At 31.8% G+C, this 19,470-nt stretch overlaps 1 protein-coding gene across 1 annotated transcript; it reads left to right on the top strand.

Annotated features, from left to right (window-relative positions):
- Positions 1–6,778: 6,778 nt before the first annotated feature.
- LOC145106655 (alpha-isocomene synthase-like) lies at positions 6,779–12,526 on the top strand. Its single transcript, XM_079043619.1, has 7 exons — positions 6,779–6,928; positions 7,731–8,004; positions 8,097–8,481; positions 8,632–8,850; positions 8,950–9,088; positions 11,580–11,828; positions 12,003–12,526. Exons 1-7 carry the CDS (start codon positions 6,842–6,844, stop codon positions 12,294–12,296), a joined length of 1,647 nt encoding a protein of 548 aa, XP_078899745.1. The 5' UTR covers positions 6,779–6,841; the 3' UTR covers positions 12,297–12,526.
- The last annotated feature ends 6,944 nt before the right edge of the window (positions 12,527–19,470 follow it).

Genomic DNA, 19,470 nt, shown 5'->3' with positions numbered 1-19,470 from the left:
CCTTATGGACTTCCCATAGAATTCGTCCAACCTATATTATTTAGGTAATCCATAGCCCAATTGCAATTATCTTATAATTACAAATCCAGTCCCCTAAGTTTACTTAATCTCTTTTAGCCACAAAATTAATTCTCAATTAATTCTTGACTAATATCAATTAAACATTATGATTTCTCCTTTAATATATTATCCTTATAATATATTAATAAATCATAATTAAACCTTTCTCTCCTTAATTCATCCTACATATTGCTATGGTGAAGGCAACCCAAAAGGACCATGCTCATAATCGGGTCAAGTACATACCAAAATAGTTATGGACTTAGACACTAATCCAACACTTTTACCCAACATATTTGTAGATAAAAATACATATACAGTTTAATTTATTTAAAAATCTGTATAAATCATTCATTCATCATCCATCTCAAATAAATAAACAATATATAATCACATAGCATGTATTTTATATAAAATACTTCATATTTATGTGTAAGATGAAAGTGACTATACACTCACCTGATTTAACGATAATCGGGCAGCACATCGTTTCCTAAAACGATCGTTTTCGATGAAACCGGGAGCTTTTTAATGAAAAACCGGCCTTACACGGACAGAGTTTCGGCTTGTAAATATAATTTTCTCAGGAACGTCGGAGCGTCAGGACTTGTTTCGGGTGTCGGGGATGATACTGGGACTTCGGGGGTATTTCTCGCAGAGTAGAAGAGAGAAAATGGGTGAAAGATGAGTAAAGTAGCAACCAAAACCGGCTGCCCCTTGGTTCTTATTTATAGGGTCGAAATTTGAGGTTCACCTCATGAATTCGATCATGATCATATCCTAGGCTTGTCGTGTATCTTCTAGGCTCGAAATGTGTCATGCAACGAATTCACCTCGTGAATTTCAATGTTCACCTCGTGAAGGTCTCGAAGTTTGTGCCCCGAACTTCGAAAATTCATATCTTTTGCATACAAATTCCGTTTTTGACGTTCTTTATATCCACGCGTAGGTGAAATTATGCTCTACAACTTCCATTTAGACTCTGTCGGCTAATTTTGACTTCATTTTTATTATTATATTTTTAACAGGCCGGAACAGGAAAAGTCTCTTAAAAATTCATAACTTCTTCATTCGACGTCTGTTTTCGTCTGTCTTTTTACCGTTGTACTACTATTGACGAGACCTTCGATTCTCGTTTAGGTTGTGTCGGCTAAAAATCACTCGATCTAAAATTCGAGTTTTTAGTTGTCTACTGCTAAGCTGAAACTTAGAAAAATCATAACTTCCTCATACGAAGTCAGATTTGGGTGTTCTTTTTATGCATACTCTCGGTTTAACGAGCACTACGACTTTCATTAGATCACCAAGGCTAAAAAGTAGTTTATCAAAAACTCACTTTTTACGTCATTCGGCGCCGTGCCGGTTTTGTCGCGAAACTTTGACAGGTCATAACTTCTTCGTTATAACTCGGATTTCGGTATTCTTTATATCTCCGGAATCCTTGTTTCGGACACTAAAACTTTCTTAATAGATATCGGCTTTATCTAATATTTATTTTCGACGCTTATTTTTATTCTTAATTCATTAATCATAATAATTAAGCAGATAAGCACATAATTCACATAATATTCACATAATTCCTCTTTATTATTTCAAAATGAGTTACAAAGGTTAACCTAGACTATTAAGTCAATATTAATGCCTAGCCTAGAAATACGGGCGTTACAATTGTCCCAAGGAATAGGCATGAAGTCCATTGTTGTCAGGGTTTATCTAACAAGCACTAAGTCCATAGTTGCCGATGTTATCTATTAGGCACAACTGCCAATGTTCATTTATAAGACACTAAGTCCAAAACTGCCAATGTTCATTTGTAAGGCACTAAGTCCATAGTTGCCAGAGTTTTTAGAGCACATCTGGTGAACACGTCGTTCACAAACACCTACAGGTTGCGAGTCTGCTAGCGTTCCACTGGACTGTCAAGAATAGTCTGTGGTCTTCATCTATACTCTTCTAGATGACTGTATCATCGTTAAAGTCAAGGCTTCTCATCATCTATATCATCTTTCATCTCTCATCATTCATCTACCCATCTTTACCCAATATATTTATAGGTATAAAAATACATATATACAGTTTAAATCAGGTAAAACATGTATAAATCATTCATCTAGAATAGATATCAGGAACACAAATAATAAGCACATATAACATGTATTAATATTAAATACTTCATATCTATGTGTAAGATGAAAGTAACTATGCACTCACTTGTTAAAGTGATGATTCGTAATTTGGACAACGTTTCGCTTCTAGCAATTGTCTTTTCCATCGATGTAACCTAGTATCATTATTACTAATTTTTAGTCTAATATTTAGTACGACTAATTATTAGTCTAGATTCATCATTAACTCATAGTCTACTTTCATGATCTATCAAGTAAGGAACAACTAGGTAAGATGATATTGGAGGTAGGGTCCTTTTGGTATACGAAGTATACTGTTTGGAAATCCCACTTTAAACACATCATTAAATCCAGCCTAGACATCATCCCCGTAAGTAGATCAATCAGTATAACGACTTGGAATCACTGATAAATCTTGTTTATAGGTTCATAATAACGATAATGAACTTAAACATAAGTTATACTTAAACTACGGTAATCATAACTTAACTTACAAAAGTTGATAGAAGTGTAGAGCTTCTCATTACCTTTTTGTGGATATAAAGATCGTCGAAATTAGATTTAGAACGAAGAAGTTATGTATTTCGGATGTTTGGTGACTTTAAGGCTAAGGCTAGTACGCTGGGCGAACTTGGGGAGTACGTTGGGCGTACTAGGCAGGTGGATCGCAGGCACCTCATGGAGTACACTAGGCATACTGGGAGTACGTAGGGCGTACTTCAGCCTCATGCAAACCTTAATTCAGGGTCTTGGACCCTACTTAATGATCTTAACTCAACTCCAACCCCTGTTAACTTCAGCCTCCATCCCATTAAACCCTAAATTCGAAACCCTAGCTTCCATTTGATCATTTTGAGGTTTTTGGTGTGAGTTTGGTGTGCCTTGGAGAAGGAGTTCCTTTTGGAAGCATTGCTTGCTTGGAGCTTGTGGATCCAAGCTCTATTCATCTTCATCTACTTCCAAGAGGTATAAAGTTTCTAATTTGATGACTCTATGTGTTAGATCTAGTCTAGAGTATGCTTTGGGTTTATTTTAGTCCTTAGAGTCATCCTAATGAGTATGAGCTACTCCAAGAGCTTAAAATGTTGGATCTTAGCACTTTTGAGGTTGTGGGTGCATAAAAATATCATCTTGATAGGTTTGGGTGAGTCATCAATAAGTTGGTGTTCATATTATGGGTTTAGAAGGATAAGAATTGGTTTTTGGTCCCCTTAAGGAATGCAAGGGAGTAAAGTTGGCAACTTTATGGTTTAATACCTTATCTAGGGATCAGATCTGTGTTTGGACAACTTGACTTAACCCAATACGAGCTTAATATGGATTTTTGGCCTCTGATAAGTACGATGGGTGTACGTAGGAGTACACTCAGCGTAATGTGTGTATCATGCATCGTTTGCTTGTACGTGGTGCTTCAGGGGCGAGCACGCGGGGCGTACGTTCCTGGTACGTAGGGCGTACTCCCTAGAGTGTCTATTTTCGACATTTTAGGGTTTAGGCCTTGTTGGGTCATTGGAGTTCTGACTTTGGGCCATAGATAGATTATGGGCTTTCTTGGAATTAGGTCCATGATGGTTTTTGGGCCCAATTAGGAAGTTGGGCCATATTGGGCCTTGGGATGCCATTTAGGAAATTGGGCTTTTTGAGCAAATAGGTTGGGCCTTGGTTTTGGGCCAAGTAATAAAAAGGTAAAATGGTCTTTTACCCTGGTCATTGGGCAAGTAATTTAGATTTTTGATTATGGGTCGAGATCCAATTATTAATTGGATGTCATTTGATGGTGCTAGCGCAACGGAATTTTCCGGATCAGCAGATCGAGATTTTATCTAAGACATTCAGCAGCTTGAGGTGAGTTTCCTCACTATGTTTAGCGGGTCGAAGGCACCAATACCGACCTATGAATCGTTATGTTTAGGATGCTACTTGTCTGCATGACTCTTGCATGTTTTATGTGTTGACCTGAGAACTAGCCCCGTTGCCTTGATATCTCGAACAAGTTGGCTTGATTTTTCGAACGATGAACCGAAAACTAGCCTCGTTGCCTTGATTTCTCGATCGATGCTTTGATTTCTAGAAAATGTTGTCCGTGTTTCTCAAACGACGACCTGAAAGCTAGCGTGATGCGTTGATTTCACGAAGAACGTCGTGAAAACTTGCCCCATTGCCTTTATTTCCAGAACATGTTGCCTTGGTTTGTCGAATGGCGATCCGAACTCTAGCCCGTTGCCATGATTTTTAGAACACGTTGCCTTGAATTCGCGAACGACGAACTAAAAGCTAGCTCTGTTGCCTTGATTTTCTAGAACGATGCTTTGCTTTCTAGAACATGTTGTCTTGGTTTCTCGAACAACAACCCGAATATTCATCAGTTGGTTTGTATTTTTTTTCTTAAATTCTATTTTAAAAGATGTTTAATATTTACATATTGTATTGAACTATGTTTATCATGTGATACTTCGGTCCGAACTCGCAAACTGTTTCCAGCGAATCAGTGCTCATTTTTTAAATTTCAAGAAAATATAATTATCTTGTTATATGAATTCACTATGATTATTTTAATAAATAGCTTTGATTATTTTAACGAACAACTAGTAAGGGAAAATGATCTGCATAATAGTATTATTATTATTATTATTATTATTTTTTGGGTAAATATCAACACTTGTCTTGATTGAAACAAATAACGAGTGTATACTAAAATTTGAATATAGTGCAATTAAAGGTTTTTAAATTTCCAGAAAATATTATTATCATGTAATATGAATCCACTATGATTATTTTAATAAATAGCTTTGATTATTTTAACGAACAACTAGCTAGGGAAAACGATCCTGCAATATAATAATAATAATAATAATAATAATATTATTATTATTATTATTATTATTATTTGGTAAATATCAACGGTTGTCTTGATTGAAACAAACAAGGAGTGTATGAGGCCGTCTGGTATACCGGCAACGAAGGGGCTCGTGGTCAACGTGACCACGAGCGTTGTCCGTGCACACCATCCCAGACTTTCGTGGTCGTGGTGGGAAAGACGGAGGACCACGGAGTTGCCGCTCTCAGCCGGCCCTCTTCTTCTTCCTCTCTCTCCGTTCGTGCTCGTCACTGGTACACCACCACCGGTTCGTACTTCGTGTTGGTCTTCGTAGTTGCGTTGCTCGTGACAAGCATTGCAGATGGCCTGATAAATCTGAATATAGTGCAATTAAAGGATAAGATTCCCATACATAACTTTTACGGTTTTATTAAAGCATTAGGTGTACCAAACGCATGTTTTGTCCTCACCTCTTTAATTAAAAGCATTTTATTCGATTACGTTTTTGGATTGATTCAAACTAGCTCATAGCTCGAGAATAAATTTATATATATATATATATATATATATATATATATATATATATATATATATATATATATATATAAATATATATTTATGTTATTTTATTCTAACTAATTATTGTGCGGATATCGTATGCTATGAAAATTACTAAGAGAATAAATTGTTTAACAATGCGAATACGTCAACCTTACAAAAATATCGTCATTTTTATGCATTCTTGCTAATTATTATTTATTTTTGTTCTCACACATCGTTTTTCACTCATTTTCTTTCTGACAGAATACGACCCAATAAAACATTCTGGCAACATTCTGACAGAAATAAGAATAATAATAATAAGTGTATAATAACATTATAGACGATTTAATTAATGAGAATGTGTGTTAATGGCAATAGTTATGTAAGATTGAACGTATTTATATTATCAAACAACATATTTTCTTTATCATTCTCATAGCATACGATATCCGCACAATAATTAGTTAAAATACTTGAATCTCTCTCTCTCTATATATATATATATATATATATATATATATATATATATATATATATATATATATATATTAACCGGCGACTACAATGTTAGTAGTTTTCTATGTTTTTTTACCAAAATGATGATTGATATATAGTAAATCTCCAATCAATTATTTTTTTTCATTTATTATCTTGATTTTTTTTTCATTTGTTATCTTTAAAAACTAGTATACTATTTTGTAAATCCACGTATGGTTGATTGTTATATAGTTAATTTGCAGCCCTTTTACTTTTTTTTTTGTTGAAAAACAATATTTTTGTAAATGCAAATTGTGCAATTGGTATATAGAATGGTCTAGCCTTGTATTATTTTCTAGCAATAAATACAATCGTCAAAATTTAATTTACAAACTGGATTGATCCCGTCGCAACTTAACGTATGGTAGGCAAGCACAATGGCGGACCTTAGTGGTGCCCGGGGGGTCCCGGGCCACTGCTCCGATTCTGGCACATAGTGTAAATTTTTTTTTAATGTTTTTTCTATTAGGTGAACCGGCTTAAAATACGAGTGCCACTACTAATTTAGATTTTTTCGGAAAATTTATTTTAGTGTCACCCTTACTAAAACCTTCTGTCCGCCGCTGGTCAAGCGACTATTTATGTGTATAAACAAAGGGATTATGTTCCACATTAATTTAATAATTTCCAGCCCCTGTAACACATAAGATGCACTAGGAATGTCTTCACCATATCCTCTATATATACCTTTCTAGCTCTGATTCAAATAAAGCAAAGTGTTTAACATATATTGAACCAAATCGATCTGTCATAGACCATGTCTGTTCAAGAAAAGGATGTTATCCGACCCATCGCTAATTTTCCTCCCAGCGTATGGGGAGATCAGTTTCTTGCCTACGAGCAGGTATGTATGGAAACTATTGAAACCCATCACGAAAATAACAACTTAACTTCAATATTTCTGTGTGTGAGCCCGCATCTGAACATGAATGCATGTTAATTATCTAACTTTCAAGCACAATACTTGCATATATATATATATATATATATATATATATATATATATATATATATATATATATATATATATATATATATATATATATATATATATATATACCACCTCTTCTACCCCATCTTCATCTTCTTGCTTCATTTACAAATGTGTTACTAGCTATTAAATTTATTGAAGTTCCATATATATATATATATATATATATATATATATATATATATATATATATATATATATATACCACCTCTTCTACCCCATCTTCATCTTCTTGCTTCATTTACAAATGTGTTACTATATATATATATATATATATATATATATATATATATATATATATATAGCTAGTAACACATTTGTAAATGAAGCAAGAAGATGAAGATGGGGTAGAAGAGGTGGTATATATATATATATATATATATATATATATATATATATATATATATATATATATATATATATATATATATATATATATATATATATATATAGTAACACATTTGTAAATGAAGCAAGAAGATAAAGATGGGGTAGAAGAGGTGGTATATATATATATATATATATATATATATATATATATATATATATATATATATATATATATATATATATATATATATATATATATATATATATATATATATATATGGAACTTCAATAAATTTAATAGCTAGTAACACATTTGTAAATGAAGCAAGAAGATGAAGATGGGGTAGAAGAGGTGGTAAACGACTTGAAAGAAGAAGTTAGGAAAGATATATTGGCAAGTTTGAATGATCTCAAGGAACATTTAAATTTGTTAAAAGTAGTTGATGCAATCCAACGTCTTGGCATCGCATATTATTTTGAAGAAGAGATTAATGAAGCCTTGCAACACATCTACGATGCTTATGGTGACAACTGGAATGGTGCCGGCTCTTCACTTTGGTTTCGACTCATGCGGCAACAAGGCTTCTTTGTGGCAAGTGGTAATTATTCTTGTTAATGAATCATAATGATGCAACTTGCATGAGAAACTAACTTATAATATGACTTCTTAATTATATGAAATGTGAAATAGATATTTTCAATACGTACAAGGACAAAGACGGAGCTTTTAATGAGTCATTAAAAAATGATGCTCAAGGTTTACTTGAGTTGTATGAAGCTACGTATTTGAGTATACCAGGTGAGGCCATTCTAGATGAGGCTCTTGATTTTACAAGAAATCGTCTTGATGACATGGCAAACGATCCTCTTTGGAGTCATGACTCTATTCTCTCTACTGAAATAAAGGAAGCATTAAAGCAACCTTTACGTAAAAGGTTGCCAAGACTTGAGGCATTGCGCTACATACCATTCTACCAACGACAAACTTCTCATAATAATTCGTTGCTAAAACTTGCCAAGTTAGGATTCAACATACTCCAATCGTTGCACAAGAAAGAGCTAAACCAAATATCCAAGTACGCACATCTATATAACCCTTCTATAATTTTTATTTCAAAATTTCAAAATTAATCATGGAATTAATTAGTACACATTTAACCTCGTTCCTAATGATCTGAAATTTTCTCTCAAGGACTTATACATGTTTATCGACATATTGTACGTAGATGGTGGAAAGGCTACGATGTTCCAAACAATATACCTTATGCGAGAAATAGACTGGTTGAATGCTACTTTTGGTCTTTAGCAGTGTTCTTTGAGCCTCAATATTCTCAATCTAGAATGTTCTTTGCTAAAGTTTTTGCATCGGCAACACTTTTGGATGACACTTACGATGCTTACGGTACTTATGAAGAACTTCTTATCTTTACCGAGAAACTCCAAAGGTATATAAAAAAAATGTCTGTGGTCGATTTATATATATATATATATATATATATATATATATATATATATATATTAGTCATAAATTTTTTTATTTATAGGTGGTCAATTACATGTTTGGACGAGCTTCCAGAAAACATGAAGCTTATATACCGAATGTTCTTGAATTTTTATGAAGATATGGAGGAAATCTTGGCAAAGATGGGAAAAACCCATCATATTAACTACATTGTAGAGGCGGTAAGTTCTCAATGACACAATCTGGTTGTATTCTTAGTTTAGAGAATGAGTAAATTGATCGTGGTTTCTCCTCTTAAAGTCCCGGTGTTAAACTTATAAATTTTTATTATGCTCTATTTATATGTTCCCTAATTATACTTCTGTACTTAACGTCATAATCCTACAACAAACAAAATAAAATGGATCTCATCCGACTAACGGACCAATTATAAGATTGGTTTTGGAGTAAGATCAAACCTAATATCGTAGTGTCTCGTAGGACTGTTCCATCGTATTCCGATCCGAGCTTCTCTTTGATTTTTGGTCTTTAGTGTGTTAAAAGCAAAACTTCAACGTCTTTTATAAATACGAGTTCAAAAACCCAAGATAGTTATGGTTTCTAAAACATGCAAAATCTCTCTCTCTCTCTCTCTCTCTTTTTTTTTTTTTTTTTTTTTTTTTTTTTTTTTTTTTTTTTTTTTTTTAACTGGAAGGAAGTTTTATTACGACATTTAGCTAGCGAGTTACAAAAGTATTTGAGAGGTTAATTAGGAATGATTTACTATAGTTTTTTTCCTTAATGCTACTTTAGTATAGGAAATAGTATTTGTAATGTTAAAGTGGATATAGTTAGAATTCCATATATTAACTTTTAAACCTATCAAGTGTTTTAAACTTTTTAATAACTTGTGAAAGAATAAATTGAGATTTCCATGTTTTAAACTTTTATATATATATATATATATATATATATATATATATATATATATATATATATATATATATATATATATATATATATATATATATAAAAGTTCAATAGATAACCATAATTATTGGTTCTCCAAGAAACCAAATCTTTTTTTTAAGTTCTAGAGCTTATTCTTTATCGAAAAAAAAAAACTAAAAATATATAAATTCATAACTTAACATTGTGAATGTTAAATATATTTTTCGGATTCACCGTGTGAATTTAGATTCACATTGTGAAATTGACGAAATTTTTTTTTATCGAATTTGATATCATTGGAAAAAGGATAAAAAGTTATGAATTTCTGTATTTTTAGTTTTTTTTTATAAAAAATAAATTCTAAAAGTTGAAAAAAAGATTGGTTCCTTGATTCTTTGGTTAATTATGGTTCTCTAATGAACCTCACCCTATATATATATATATATATATATATATATATATATATATATATATATATATATATATATATATATATATATATATATATATATATAGGGTTACTTCACATGAGACCATTATATTTTGTGAGACTTGCAGACAATCATAATCATTAATTTTGGAGATATAAAAAAATATTTTTAAAATGCAAAGTAAATGAAAATTTTCAAAATTTTTTTAAAATATTATTTTCGTCATTTATTTTCTCTAAAAATAAATAAATAAATAAATAAAAATACCGTTTTTTTTTTCAAAATATAAGTGAAATATTCTAATAGAACATTATAATATAAATATTCAAATCGAATATTTAGAATGTTAGAATATTCTACTAGAATATTAAACTATATATATTCAAAAATATCTAATCGAATATTAGAATATTTTTAAAAAATCTAACAATTCAAGTAAAGTATTAAAATATTTTAACATATCTACCAATTTTAATAGAATATTAAAATATTTTAACATGCTAAAAATTCGATTTGATTATTTACAGTGTAATATTCTATTAGAATATTTCATTTATATTTCGAAAAAAGCAGTGATTTTTTTTTTGATAAAGTAAATAACGAAAATAATATTTAAGAAAAGAATTTTTGGATTTTCTTTTTATTTTGCAATTTATAATTTTTTTTTTATTTTTTTGATCTTCAAGATGAGTGGTTAGAATCGCGTCCCTATATCTCACAAAATTAGCATGGTCTCAAATGAACATTTACCTAGGATTAGTTTCATGTGAGACCATTATATTTTGTAAAACATGGGGACGCAATCACAGTCATTCATTTTGAAGATAAAAAAAATATTTCTAAAATGCAAAATAAATGAAAATTTTCAATTTTTTTAAATATTATTTTCGTTATTTATTTTATCCAAAAATAATTATATATATATATATATATATATATATATATATATATATATATATATATATATATATATATATATATATATATATATATATATATATATATATATATATATATATATATCGGTAGGATTTTAATTCACTCTAATATGACTTTAGGATCAAATCTCACAAAATGGAAATCAATATTAAGTAAGATCTGACAACGATCAACAACCACTCTTTTTGTTTTGGTTTTGTTTGATAAGTTGGCCACACAACTTCATATATTTAGTTTTTTAAAACGTGAATATATATATATATATATATATATATATATATATATATATATATATATATATATATATATATATATATGATTTTGAAAATGGTTTCTAACATTATCGGTATTTATATGGAATTTTATAAAATATTGATTCGCTTGCATGCAATTGAGTTTATTCTTATTTCAGTTGAAAGAATACATTAGAAGCTACATGAAAGAAGCAAAATGGACTCACGAAGGGTATATACCAACTGTCGAAGAACATATGGAACTTGCATATATTAGTACCGGATACAAATATACTCTAGTAGCAAGTTTTGCTGCTATGGGCGATGTAATAACAGACGAGACATTCGAATGGGCTTTCCCTAATCCTCCTCTTGTCAAAGCTTGTTGTGTGCTCTGTAGGATCATGGATGATATTGTCACCCATAAGGTACATCCAACTCTAAATTATGATATGCTACAATGTGATTTATTAATTTGTAATCACAAAATAGCTGAATTAAAATCTCGATAACATGGTGAAAAAGCATGTTTTATTCATTCTTGGATACTATGTTTAGTAACTAGCTAGTGTAAATTTTAAAGATTTCAAACAATATTGTAGGAGGAGCAAAAGAGAAAGCATGTTGCATCTGGTATTGAATGTTACATGAAGCAATTTGATGTCACTGAACAACATGTGTATGATTTGTTCAATGAAAGAGTTGAAGATGCATGGAAAGAAATGAATAAAGAGTCTTTTATCTGTAAAGATGTTAAAATGCCTGTAATTATGCGGGTGATCAATCTAGCACGTGCAATGGATGTATTGTATAAGAATAAGGACCATTACACACATGTTGGAGAAGAACTCATAAGTCATATCAACTCTCTTGTTGTTGACACTATCATCACATGAGTTCGAATCAGTGTTCCATATAATTGGAATTCTACCCATCGTCACTAGAATGGTGGTTTATATGGCAACAACAATAAGATGGTAAGTCCTTCATTTGGTGTCTGATGGTCTGAATGTTCACTTTCTACATCTTCATGTGGATGTTTAATACTATTATGTGTAACATTTTACTTTTAGTCTTTTGTTTGTATTTTCAATTTTAAGAAATAAGGTTTGACTTATACTTTAAATTATTGTTTTACTCTTAATTGCATCTCAACTTGTAATACTTGTTTTTGTAAAATGGGATTTGATTTATGATTGTGATTTCAGTAGGTATAAACTGTGTTATACGTTATGCTAATATAGTTTAAACATGTGTTTTGGTATGAAGAAATTATATGGTATTGATTGATAGTAATTAGTAAAAGAGATAATAGTGAATGGTAAGTAAAATATCACAATTTTATGGTTTGACGATGTGATAAATGGGTTTTCATGACGTGGGTATGGAAGAACGGTAACTAAGTTACGCAAATGAACAGTGACAACATGCTACTTTGAGAATGTCACAACGTGAGAAAGTACATTACCTAATGCTTTTCACGATGAACCTTACTTTGTCGTATAAAAGAAGTGTCACAAAAAAGATACTCATGACGTGACAGAGAGACTGTCATGACGTGACGACGGAACAAAGCATACATTAACTTGCATCTTTAAACAAATCATTACGAACTCAACTCTCGAAAAAGACACTCTTAGGTGCGAAAAACACATAGTTAAGCCCTAGGAACCGAATATTGAAGGGGTAACTAGATTTAAGCTTCAATTTGGTGAATCAAGGTAAGAATCATCATCTCTAACACATTAGATTTAGATTTTTGGCAAGATTTCTCATAACTGTGATGAAACCCTAGATGGAGGGTATGAGCTTAACTAATGGAATAGAACAATAATTGATGTTATATAACTTAATTATAATTTTTTAATGATCATAAGTATCATATAGATGATAAATTACGGTTATGATGTTTTATGTTGAATTTGTGTAAATAAGAAACAGGGGTCTTAGAGGATTAAGCCAAATAAAGGTGAGATATGATATGTGTGAGGGTTAATTGAGTGAATATACCTTCTATGAGTATTGAATATTTGATTATATATAGAGTTTAAAACTATTAAGATGTTGGATTGATTTGTTGATAAAAGTTGATGAATGTGATTATAGATTAAACCACATAAATGGCTAATAATTGATGATTATGAAATTGAATTGAGTAGGAAATCAAGGAAAAGTCTTTCAGAAGTAGGAGAAGTCATTGGACTACTAGAAAAACAGTCTTTTACGACGCGCAATGCGTGTTGTAAAACGCTCAGATGATGCGCAAATGTGTGTCAAGGAAGGTTCTGTCATAACGAAAGACGACACGCTTTTGCGCGTCGTCTATTTATGACGCGCATTTACGACACACAATTACGACACGCATTTACAACGCGCATTTATGACACGCATTGCGTGTCAAGGAAGGCCCTGTCATAAAGGAAGATGACACGCATTTGTGTGTCGTAACCTTACGACGCGCGTTTAGGACACGCATTGCGTATCATTAAAGCCCCTGTCATAAATGAAGATGACACGCATTTGCGTGTCATAAACTTCAGCAACCATTTACAATATACATTTACGATACTCATTTACGCATAATACACAAATTTGGAAACAAATATATACCAGAACAATCAATTTCATCAAATAACATCATGTCAAAAAAATGTAATACATTGGTATTAAGGAAATCTGATTTTACATTGTTATTAAGAGGTTTTCCCTAACTATATAACATAATACTACATTGCTATTAAGGAACACCTTCTTGTTTCTACTTCTTATTGTTATGCTTCTGTTTCCACACGATACCTGTTTTCATCATCAACACATTAGTATTCGGAAAGGCTTCAAGCATCATCAATCTATGTTATAAAATATTAAAATTTAATACACATGTAGGAAAATACCTTTCGCCTATAAATATATATATTTTATGATCATACAATTACAAACACAAGTAGCTCACCTATTTATTTACGAGTTTGGAAAGTAGCTCCATAACAAAATCAACCTGGACCATGAATATTATGAAACCAAACCAAAGCACAAGTTACAAATTGATAAACAAAGTCAACCAAGTTAAGATTAAGATGATGGGATCTAGAATGTCATACCAATTTGGGAAAAGCATCCATCGCCTGGATTACTGTAAAGGGTAAGAAGGTAAAATCAGTTGTAAGAAAAAAAGAATAATAAAGAGCCTGATACATAAGAAACCCAATTAGGTAAAAGGATAAAATGGGATTAGAAATATATATATATATATATATATATATATATATATATATATATATATATATATATTCTTAATAAGTACAAGTATTACAAATTCTAATTATTATGAAAATATATATATATATATATATATATATATATATATATATATATATATATATATAAGCAATTTAAACAAGATAGAAATTTGGGAGGTTAATGATTTAAATAATAAACATGAAACAAAACCATCAGCTAGCCATTAATATACTAATCAATCCAAATTAGTAAACTATTAGGTTTTATTATCAAATATAAATTCAAGGTATCAATAAGGTATTATTTTTTTTTATTTTACTATGTTTTTTTACTGTGTAATATAAATTCATCATATTGTGACATAACAATGACTAAAAACTATTTACTTGTCATCAGATTTATATAATTTCATATATTTGCAGACAAATAGTTGCACCAAATATCATCTTAATAGCTTATATATAAAATTAGATTGGTGTAATGATGCTTTAATTTAATACGATTTTAGCATTTTTAAATTAAACAAAGACCATATTATCCCTACTGTTAACTTACTTGTATTTTTCGTGTTTTGGTATTTCTACTTATTTCTTACTGACGTCATATATAAATTTTTAATAATTGTTTAAACAATTCCAGTTTCAGTTTTTCCTATTAGAGGCGTATTATTTATAAAATTATTTCCTATTATAACCATATACTTTATAAAATGATTTCTTAACTGTAACAATACCTTAAAAAAATACATCTTTGTAATACAGAAATACAGAACTATGATGTTATAAAATGCAAATAGATGTACGTAAGTTGCTGTATACTACAATTGTATTACTTCAACTGGGAAAAAGATACTCACATGATATTGGGTATCAGCAGGGATTATTTGAAAACTAATTGCAGCAATAAACTGTAAAGGGGTATAAAGGTAAATTGACTGCAACCAACAAACATTGTATCTATTCATTCAATCTAATTAATATAATTATAAACAAACATACCTCTCCAGAACTTTCCTTAGACTTAGATTTCATAACCAATGTGCAATACTTTCTGCATTAATAAGATTATGAAATTGATATAGCAATTAGCAAGTAACTTTAGAAAGAATGATTAAGGAAGCAGATAAGTTTACCCATTAGATACAAACATTGTATCTGTTCATTCAATCTAATTGAGAAATCATTTTTCTAAGTTTAGATAAACTCATCACTAATAATATGTTAAAACAAGATACCAAAAATTAACTTTTTGGGGGTCCATGGCAAATGAAACAAAACAAGTTTATGCATCTTTTGTAAGTCAATCTTTTGGGGTCCATCGGTCAATAAGAGCAACTAGCTACACATATAAGGAATAACCCTTAGCACCTAACAGTTAATGTAAACCGTGATCAAAGAAACCCTGTACGTTACATTACGATATGATCTGGTATGAAAAAAAGAAACAACATTACAGAAACCCATTTGGAATTTAAGTAAAAAACGAGTGGGGGGAATCTAATAATCATAATTTTGAAGATAGGGTGGGTTAGGAACACATACTGGTCTGATTCTTCTTCTAATCATCTTCCTCTGCAACGTCTAAGGATTAAAATCTCTGTAATGTAGTACTAGGCACCATGGCAATATCAAATGTTTTTCTATTTCTCAGACAAACTTGGGGGTAGCACAGGCTACCAACTAGATCCACCACTGCTTTCAACTGAAACCATCCTATTTTCATGGAAGCAACAATCCATATGAGAGTATTACCTGATGAGTATATATTTGAAAATAACTGATGATTACGAGATTTAACAAACCTCAACTATGGCAGTTTGTTTGGATAAGAGACATCTTGGTGACCTTCCCTGTTTTTGCATCAAGCAAAGACACAATCTTTGCAACTCTTGCTGCTTCCTTTGCATGGTATATGTGAAATCAGACCTAGGGCTTGTAAGTAGAACAAAAAAATCACGAAAAACCTTCATGACAAAGAGTGCAGTATGATCGTTCTATCTGATCTGCATCATGATCACGCATATTGTTCTAAATCTTTAGTACTTCTTCCATAACTTTCTACGTATAATTTTTCGACAAATCATCATTATTAATGTTCTCTTGCTACTTAGATTCACTTTGACTGATTGTTGCAGGTAGTGGATTTAGACATACATACATAGATCTCGGCAACCAGATGGTATGGTTTCAAACTTTCAATTCGTTTTGTTTTGCACTTATATCATGTTATGAAGCTACTACTGTGATTATATGGTTTATAGGGAGGTACGACTACAAATAGAATAGAAGGATGCATAAAGCATGGACCATGGGGTGGTTCATCACAGGGTGAATATTGGGTTTATATGCCTGAAGAAGAAGGCTATATTAAAAAGATTACAATCATACATGTAGGGTTTATTGATCCCATTAGATTCCAAAGCGATTATCATACTCAAACAGGTGAAACTTAAACCTTCATTTTCGGTAGATCTGGTGGCAAGAAAACGGACACGGTAAGTGATGTTATCTGTAGGACCTCTTGATGTCAGGGTTTTATGGACCTGTTGTGGAGTTCAAATTCAATGGATTGGAAGGGATAACCTCCATTACTATTCACATAATACACAAACAATAAGATGTATGGGCCTTATGGACAAGAAAGTGGAGAAGGGTATGTTTATTTTACATCATCATCATCTCCTGGGAAAGTGGTTGGTTTTCAAGGCAGGAATGGTGATTTTCTTACTGCAATTGGTGTACATCATCATCTTGTCTCTGTGACACCCTAATGCTTTTGCATAAACATTCAACAGTTATTGATTTAGCACAAAGTGAAAGCACAAGAATAAAGAATCTCACTCACCTGAACTTGATTCCAATCCAAATTAACAATAGCGAGCCTGTGAGTTTCCTTGTCAATTTCAGGTACATTCTACTCCAGGTATTCCAAAATTTTCAATAGAAACCACAACATAAAATTAGTATAATCATTTTTTGGAACAATTATGATTTTGCATCAAGGCTCTATGACCAAAGATTGCCTGATCACAAACACTGAATCGCCTATCGAGTCGGGCTTGTGGCATGGATGAGTGGTTTTCGGTTCTCCAGCTTCGAGGAGCTTGAAATGACTTTCGGTGAAATAAAGAAGATGTTTTTCTTGTCTTGATGAGCCTTCGAAATCAGCATCGTATTCAGCAACTGGATCAGGGATAGGAAAAGGAGTATAGCAACCACTTCCACCACCTCGATTGTTCAGTGTCCTAAGGATTAGGGTTACCCATTTTTTTGCAGGGCCGTTGTCTTCCGTACGCGGAATATTAGCCGCATTCAAGGGAACTACTAAACCAAATATTATCAAAATGTCAATTCAAATGTAAATCTGTTGGTTAGCTTAGCTGACATGACATAAAGAGCCTGATACACAAGAAGCCCAATTAGGTACACAACAGACCGTTAGTACATAAACAAATAAAAGGATACATACCCAAGAACATAAATATCTGCAGGTGGAGCAACATGTAACCAGTCATCAAGATTCATATTACTAGAAGGGTATTTTCCACCGACATTCCATGTAGCTGCAAAAATACTGGACAGAAATTGATCTAACATAAATAATCATTACTTTATCATTCAAGATGCAAAAGATATATGATAAACTAACTTTTTTAAGCAGTAGAAGGTCCAGACAAACCTGTAGTAATGAACATTTATAATCTCAGGGTGATCAAGATAAACTCTACTCCGCCTGGGACTCTCAATACTCTTGCTTGATTTCTCTGTACATCCATGTGAATTGTGGAATTAAATCAATCACAGAAATATAGTTTGAGATTAAATTAATTTGATGGTTTTATGCTTTAGAGTGGTTATCTGATTGTCTTCTTGATAGCTGGTGGCTCCATTTAATAAAAAGTATTCCTCCATTCGCCATCACCACCTATAGTTTTACACAGGACGATGCTCAAATTATCAGTTTGACAGAGATGAAATCTCGATGAGACCAAAAGACAAACAGTTGGTGGGCAGAAGAAAACAAAATTGATGACGTTTGATTGTATGTGTATTAAACCCATAATATGGCATGATCTTGTAACTTGAGAGCCAGAAATGAAGATTCATCAGATACCCACCTCCATAAACACCTTTATCGGTCTTAAATTCCTCGGATTTGCTCCTGATACTCAACCACTTTCGAACCAATGAATTTGACCAAGAAAACTGTATCAAAGAGAAAAACAAATCATCATTCGACAAATCATCCTAAAAGGACAACGAAGTAAAGAAGTGCGATAGCGAGTTGGGAAAACAAATAAGACTTTGCCCTTTTTGGCATTTCATCTATCATTCTTCCTTGCTAATGTGCATTGTTGTAGACGACGATGTTGTCGATAAAAATTAGGGTTTGGGAATCGGGGAATTTCAATGGTGGTGAGAGTTGGGAATAAGTGGAAACAGAAAACTAGATTGCTTTGATTAAAACAAAATTGAAGCTAGATCATTTGTTAGGGGAATCGTCTCTCTAAGAGTAAAGAAGGGTGAATTGTGAGAAAAAGTTAGGGAAATAAGAGTGAAGCGCTGCCATTCTTCTTCGATGGATATGTTCTCCATTTGTGTACTGAAGTGTGAAAAAAAGCCCTAGTTGCTTGTAAGGAAGAATGGACGCGCGTTGTTAAAAAAATTATAAAGCGACATCTTACACGACACGCATTTTATGAAAGGTGCCCTCCGTGTTTTTATTTTTCTTTGTTGTGACAACAATTTTAGGGCACGCAAAAATACGTATCCTAAATCCTTCAAATTTTGGGAGAGATGACATTATTTTTAGGGCACACGTTTTTGCGTA

Source organism: Lactuca virosa, chromosome 1 (assembly GCF_052849685.1).
Source record: "Lactuca virosa cultivar CGN04683 chromosome 1, Lactuca_virosa_CGN04683_v6, whole genome shotgun sequence".
NCBI lineage: Eukaryota > Viridiplantae > Streptophyta > Magnoliopsida > Asterales > Asteraceae > Lactuca > Lactuca virosa.
The sequence above is the reverse complement of the archived record's forward strand: the minus strand, read 5'-3'. Positions and strand labels throughout refer to the sequence as shown.